The sequence below is a fragment of the Aptenodytes patagonicus genome, chromosome 2, assembly GCF_965638725.1.
Source record: "Aptenodytes patagonicus chromosome 2, bAptPat1.pri.cur, whole genome shotgun sequence".
In the NCBI taxonomy this organism is placed as follows: Eukaryota; Metazoa; Chordata; class Aves; order Sphenisciformes; family Spheniscidae; genus Aptenodytes; species Aptenodytes patagonicus.
In genome coordinates, this window is record NC_134950.1 from 14,622,583 (window position 1) to 14,630,082 (window position 7,500).

The window sequence follows — 7,500 nt, forward strand, 5'->3', positions numbered from 1 at the left end:
TACATGATTTAACATATGTGAAACCCACCCTCAGGCTCTATGTTCCTTGGGGATATTGCCATAAAATATCTAGCACAAGCAGGGTCACAGGCAGCTTTTATGAGGCAGAAATGCTGCAAGATGCAATTAAATACTTCGTTAGTACTTCAGACCCAAACCCAAAGTCCAAATCACATCATTATTTTTCCCCACCACCACAATGTTTCAGGGCACAAACCTAACTTTATTTACATCATCCTACCTCCCAGGCTAACTTACTCTGAAAGAAACCTCCCTTCTAATGTGTGCCTCACAAATTATTATTCATCCTTTCCTGCACCAAGACACTGCATACCTGTTAGGGCAGCGATTAGGATGAGGTACACTAAGAACATCACAAGATAGGGTCTTTGGATTTTAGGAGCCTGCAGACCCTTTTTCTTCCCATCACTTTTAGCTGTTAAAAGTCGGTATTTTAAGAAAAACAACTTTAGGAAAAAATACTTTGAATCACATAAAAGTTTATTTACTTAGTAAAGTTATATTACAATATATACAGTTTCTATTTACATATACACCTTTCTAAGAAATGAAGCACCATATGATACAGTTAGTATTTTAGAAGAATGTACAGAAATTTTGTTTTTGCATCCAAATAGTTGTATGTACAGACACACATTGGTTAGAACCAAGTTCTCCTAAGACGCTGACTTCAGTGGGTTTTGGATTAGATTGCTAGTGAAGTTACCAAAGAGGAATTTAATTGCTGTCAGCTATCAATCTGCTATGCTTCAGGATAAGAGATCTTAGCTATGTCATTTCAGGGGCTATGCGCAAACTTAATCCTCAGAGAAAGTTGGAGGTACAGATAGAAGGTATTTTATAAGACACAAGAATGCAATGCTTTCATCAGTAAGATTTTTACTGTCATCAGAAACAGAGTTTCATTAGAATGGAAAAAGAACACTGCTGCTTAAGTGTTTATATGCATTATGCAAAGTGAAGTTAAGAACTTGGAAGCTTATGTGATACGGTATCATGCATTCCCCAAGGAATCCATTTACTCTTAAAGAGCCCAGTCTTACAGCTACTGCAGCTTGCGGCATGATCCCCTTAACTCAAGGAGAAAGACTAGCTGTTCACTTTGTAATCTTTATGACTCTGTCAAGAAAAAAAGCAGGCTCTGTCCAAGGTACAAAATTTCCTTCAAGTGAATAGAAGACATTTGGAGGGGGAAAATGTAAAATGAGGTATTTAACAAACTACAGGAAAAAAGAAAGCACCTAGACTGTTTTGAAAAACATCTTAGATATTTTACATATGCAATTGTTACATTCACCTGATTGTGGGTCAAGTTTTGTATAAACTATTGATACCTTTTGCACTACCTAATTTACGCTTTTCATATTTTTGCTTCACTAGACGTCGGATCTAAGGGCTGGAAGAAAGCATTGTTACTCTGAGGACAGTTATTATGACAGACACAGGTGTTGATCAACATCATTGGCTTTTTTAGGACTTTGCCCTGGGGACAGCGGAACTCAACTTGAATCGTTTTGGTGTTGTGTGGGGTACAGCATCGCCCATCATTGCAGAGGCCACAGTAACGAGGTTTGTATGTCTGCACACTAGTGCAGTTCTTGTATTCAAAACGAACAGCTTTCAGGGACTTCTTTGTTCGGATACATTTCTTCCCTTTCTAAGAGAAATATGAAGAGACATTAGATACATCATTGCATAAGACAGAAAGCAGGTAAAAATTGACATGCAAAGATATAGGTCTACTCTGAAAACTTGAATTTGTTGTCTTTGCCCATTCAACACCAATAAGACTCTGCAGCTACTTCAGTAGTTACTTACAGGTAACTCCTGCAAGACCTGCCCTTTGATACCAGTGTGTTATTGGGCCAGTAATAAATGACAAATAATTAAAGCCCACTCTTGTCATCTGAGACAAGCCAAACCAAACTTCATCATGGAAATATACTGGAAAACTTCTCAGGCTTGTGTAGTTCCATCAGAGAATCAGGAAGCCAAATAAGCAAGTTGCAGGACTAGATTCAAGGGAAAAATGAACCTCAAAAGTCACTGACCCAAGGCAGAATCAGCTTTATCCATGTTATTCTTAACAGACGGTTGTCTAACTTGTCCTTGGAAGTCTTCAGTGACAGAGACTCCACATCTGCCCCAGACAATCCTAACAGTTCACTATTCTTACTGCTTGGAAGGTTTTCGCTCATGTCTTAATTTTTATGCAGTCTAAACTCACCATTTCTTGTTGTATCCCCCATGGACTCAGAACAGGCTGCAATATCTGAACACAGGTATGAGAACACACCTCCGTTCTCTTGCATTCACAAAAAGTTCAGTTCAACCAATTTTTCCCTAGCAGAACATGTTTTCTAGATCTTTTGATCATTCTTGTCAGTCTCCCCAACTCTTCCCAAATGTTTCATATCCTTTTCAAAACACAGTATTTAAAACTGCACAGAGTATTCAGCAAAAGCATTAGCAATGCTTTCCAACACTCAGAACATGACATAAAGTGATGGTCCTTTTACCTAGCTACATGTTATTCTCCCTGACAGTAACACTTGTATAATGTATAGAAGCGGCAAAAAAGTCAGGTCCCTTACATACACATATATTGCACCTGAAGTGTCAGTGTTGCATTTGCTTTCGGAAAAAGCATCATGAGGATTAAGATAAGGTTTAATTTACCCAAGCAGATTTTGCAGGATTTCACACATTCCTCTGCAGTTCCAGATGCTCCACAGACTAGAAATCTGACATATCCATCTGCATGATTGGAGCAGCTCTGAAGTATACATACAGGTAGTACAATTGCATTTGTGGGAGAAGTTAGACTGCATGAGCTGTCAAAATAGTCTGCACATGCAATACATCTGATCTGTTTGGGATGGCTCAAATTATCATAGAATCATAGAATAGTTTGGGTTGGAAGGGACCTCTAAAGGTCATCTAGTCCAACCCCCCTGCAATAAGCAGGGACATCTTCAACTAGATCAGGTTGCTCAGAGCCCCCTCCAACCTGACCTTGGATGTTTCCAGGCATGGGGCATCCACCACCTCCCTGGGCAACCTGTGCCAGCATTTCACCACCCTCAGCGTAAAAAATTTCTTCCTTATATCTAGTCTGAATCTACCCTCTTTTAGTTTAAAACCAGTACCCCTTGTCCTATTGCTACATGTCCTACTAAAAAGCCTGTCTTTCTTATAAGCCCCCTTGAAGTACTGATAGGCTGCAATAAGGTCTCCCTGGAGCCCTCTCTTCTCCAGGCTGAACAACCCCAACCCTCTCAGCCTTTCCTCCTAGGAGAGGTGCTCCATCCCTCTGATCACTTTTGTGACCCTCCTCTGGACCCGGTCCAACAGGTCCGTGTCTTTCTTATGCTGAGGGCTCCAGAGCTGGGTGCAGTACTCCAGGTGGGGTCTCAGGAGAGCAGAGCAGAGTGGCAGAATCACCTCCCTCCACCTGCAGGACGTGCAGCACAAAGCTACTGAGCAAACACAGCAAATCTAATGCTTATCAAAAACACTGGGCTTGCTGCACATATGCTGAAAGGTGTATTTACATACATTTGCATCTGAAGCATTCTAGACCATTCTGTTGCAATCTTGGAATTACAGCTGAAGAGACTCTGCTCCCCTGCCACTCTTTGCAGCATACCTTATCAGATGGCTCTTCATTTTCACAAGGTCTTATCATGCAAAGCCGTGTCTGCTTCACCATCTCACATTGTTGATTTCTGTTGGTAACACGGGTGGAAAAGCCCATTCCACAGCTTTTGGAACAAGCACTCCATTCTGTTGTCTGCTCAATACAATTGGCACTTGAATCCGACACGTCGATCCCAAGTGTGGCCTCTTGTCTGTAGGCTGGAGACAAAACCTCACAAAACTTTATTACAAGAAAAAGTCATGTGAAAACCCAGTATCTAACTGAGCTGTACCACATCTGGGAAGAAAGATGAGAGACAAAAAAAGGTCCAAAATCCATGCTTTTGGCAGGATTTAGGAATTTTAAAAGCTGCCTTTTTAGGAGCCCTGGATGGCAACTTCCTACATCTAAAAATAACAGAAAGGTGTGTATCAGTGTAATCAGCAAACCATTTAGATTCAGTTCACTCAAGTCCACAGCTGGAAGAATTATTGCCAATTTTTTAACCAGTTTAGAACTCTACTTCAGTAACTCTTTATTCCTCACTCTTTCCAATGGAAATACATCACAAATCTGTTCTAAAGCTACTTCATAAAAATATTTATATTAGGTATGATTTGAGAGAGGCTGAATGATTTATCTAAACTAACAGACAGCATGGAAGCAAAGTCCTTTACTCTGAGAGTCATAAAGTCACCCGATCTTATCAATTATTGACAGATTATAGCCAGGGTGATGGTGGGGAGGGAGGAAAGAAGTAATTTCCAGGAGTTATCACAGCTAGTCAAAGGCATCGCCAACTCTGATCATCATCCTGCCCTCATGGCAATGTTAAGCTGTATTATGCAAATATTGCTAACTGTACAGTTTGGTTCAGCGGTTATCACAGGAGTAAACAGAATGAGGCAACATGACTGAGCCTTCAGTCACAGCTCCTGCTGTTAAGCTCCTCTACAACAGCATTTTTGCCTTTTGCATGGTAAAGCTCCAAAAAAGGTGGCCTCCCAAGAGGGATGGCCATTGCTAGAAAGAATGCAGATAATCCATCTGCAGGCATTTTATGGATTAGCCTGTCACTGTCAGACAAATCAAAGAAAAGGAAAGATAGTAGAAAGGTGGCAAGCTTTTAGTTTATACCTTATGTGCCTTACAACTGACGCTTCATAGCACTCTGAAAAGTTATTAGAGCTTTTCTTCCTGGATCCTTCCTTACTTGTTTTTCAAATGGATTAGCTGAGTTTCAGCATAACTAACTGCTTAAGATCACAAAGAGCAGTGACTGGAAGAGAATGCAGTGCCCTCAACTCTCAGTAAAAGTAGCTTATTATTCATGTTGAACTAATAGTCTAATTTAAAGGGGATGGAGAAATAATTCAGTAAGAAAACAGGGGGAAAATATTATGTAGCTTTTTTCATTTACAAAAGCACTTTATGAGTTCTGCGTTTTGGAATGAGATGGTTTTTTTTCAGATCCGCTGTGTTTATAACCACTACTTCTCCAAGTACTTTGTAATGCTTTTAATGCCAACAATAATGACGAGAGCTTTAGCACAGACAGGCAGGAATTTGTTGGCATTTTAGCTACCATGCTGACCACTTGTAATAGCTGGGGAATTCAGGGGGAAAAAAAAGTCTCTTGTAGACTAAGCTGTTAGAATAGTATTTATGATGTAACATATTCTTGCAGAGCAACTAGCAAGACCACAGCTTTGATTTGGGGGGGGAATGTTTGGAGGATTATGAGCTTGCCCCTGTTTTATTCCACTCACAGAACTACCCTGTACCAGATAAACAGCATTTTCAGAATTGGGAACTAACTCAAGTTAACTACCTTTTAAAACCGCTATGCACATTCATCTTCCGAATATCTTTTCTTTTACCTATCGAGCTCTGCCTTTATTCATAACCACTGGTATACTTCCTAGTGACTCTAGATGAGCAAAAAGATCAGAAAAAAATGACCGCACAATGTGTCTTAGATTTGGCAACCCCATGGATATTTCCAGTGATTCCATATCACCTCCTCCTCACAATGACTGTGATAGTTTTAGTTTCCTCACCAGCCATAGCAAAACCTCCCAAAATCACTTCATCTTTAGGGTCACAGATCCACTTCTCACAGCACTCTCCAGGGACTTCGATTTTTCTGGGGAAAGGACAGTCGGGGCCGGGGAGCAGCAGGTCCAGGTTACACCGGGGCAGACAGCCGATCTGTCCGTCTCGGCAGGTGCACTGGTACTTGCAGCTGGGCTGGAACGTCTCCCCGTTGCGGTAAATCATCCCATCGAACACGCAGTTGTCTCCCTCCAGCACTAGTGAGAAAAGTGAATGCATTTCACTCAGACAGAGGGCACTCGGCACCTTCCCCGTGCCACCCACAACACTGCGGCGGGCGTCCCTCCCAGTCCCAAAGCGGGCCACACTCAACACCCCTCCCGCAGCAGCTGGAAAGCCCCCGGCCCGCCGCGGCGCTGGCAGTCCTGAGGAAGAGCCGCTTCGCCTGAAGGAAGGCGGGAGAAGAGCGGGACAGCGACACCCCCCAGCGGACACGGCGGCGGGCCCTGGCCCGGGGAGGGTCTCCCCACCGCCCCGGGGAGGGCTGCCGCAGGCGGGGGACGCCGTGCCGGCCCCCCAGCCCCGGCGGCGCCGGCCCGCCCGCCCGCCGCCACCTACCCATGCAGATGCCGGCGGCCCCGCCGCCGTCCTCGGGGCCGCGATCGCAGTAAAGGCCGCTGCTCTCGTCGCAGGGCAGCAGCGGGGAGCAGCTCTCGCCGCGCTGCCGGGCGCACACCAAGCAGCAGGCGCAGCCGTCCAGCACGGCGGGCACTCCCGGGGCGCAGCGCGGCGGCTCAGCCGGGCAGCGCCCGCCGCAGGGCCGGGGACACGCCGGTTCCCGGCTGCTCACCTGCGGGGACAAAGCGGCCCCGAGGGCCAGGTCACGGGGCCGGCCCGGCCGCCGGCTCCCTCCACCCGCCGGTCCCGCCGGGCGCCCCGCACTTGCCTCGCACAGCCGGAGAAGGAGGAGGAGCAGCAGGGCGGGCAGGCCCTGCCCGCCGCCCGTCGCCATGGTCCCGGCCGCTGCCTCCCCGCCGCGCCGCTCGGCTCTGCCGGCAGAGCCATTGCAGCCGCTTATATAGAGGCCGTTGGGGACCCCCCTCCACCACCACCCCCCCCGCAGAGGGCAGCGCGGGCCGGAGGCGGGGAGCTGGAGTCGGGCGCTCCGCTCCCCCGGGTCCTCCCGTCACCTGCCCCGGCGGCGCCGAGCCGCTGCCCGAGCCCCGCCGGGTCCGCACGACCCTGCCCAGCCCGGCTCCGGGCGGCACAGGCGGGAGCCCTCTACCCGGAGGCGTTACATGGAGAGGGGACCGGAGCCCCGAGGGCTGAGCCGGCCCCTTCCCGGGCGTCGAGCCGGCCGAGCGCCTGAGGCAAGAGACTCCCCCGGCGGGGGCTGCTGCCTTCAGCCCAGCCCTACGGCCCCCCTAACCCGCCCTGTTTGCCTGCGGGCATCTCCCACACGAGCTATGCTGCCGGTAATAAATTGTAGGGAAATACGGTGGTGCCTCTCTGCTGTTGAGGTCTGTGGCATGGCCAACATGGTTGGGCAGCGCTTGGCATTCGAGACGGGCCAAACAGAAGCACCTCCTGGGGCTGCGCTGCTTCTGGCCCATGCCTGAGGCCTCTTGAGCTTTGCGGGCATTATGGAGGTGTGTGAACTGGTCCCATGAGGGTAAGGGGCTGAGTGGTGATGTGTGCTCCTCAGTAAACTCTTCAGTCTCAAGTCACAGGCACTGTTCGTTAGCAGAGGGGTGTGAGTATATTGGCTGGTAGGAAACAGGAGT

The 7,500-nt window shown here is 47.3% G+C and overlaps 1 protein-coding gene across 1 annotated transcript; it reads right to left on the reverse strand.

Moving 5' to 3' along the window:
* Nucleotides 1–504: 504 nt before the first annotated feature.
* On the reverse strand, nt 505–6,728 carry CCN3 (cellular communication network factor 3). Its single transcript, XM_076328946.1, has 4 exons — nt 6,335–6,728; nt 5,722–5,973; nt 3,671–3,879; nt 505–1,678 (listed from the first exon to the last, which is right to left on the reverse strand). The coding sequence occupies exons 1-4, from the start codon at nt 6,726–6,728 to the stop codon at nt 1,382–1,384; spliced, it is 1,152 nt and encodes a 383-aa protein (XP_076185061.1). The 3' UTR covers nt 505–1,381.
* Between the last annotated feature and the right edge of the window lie 772 nt (nt 6,729–7,500).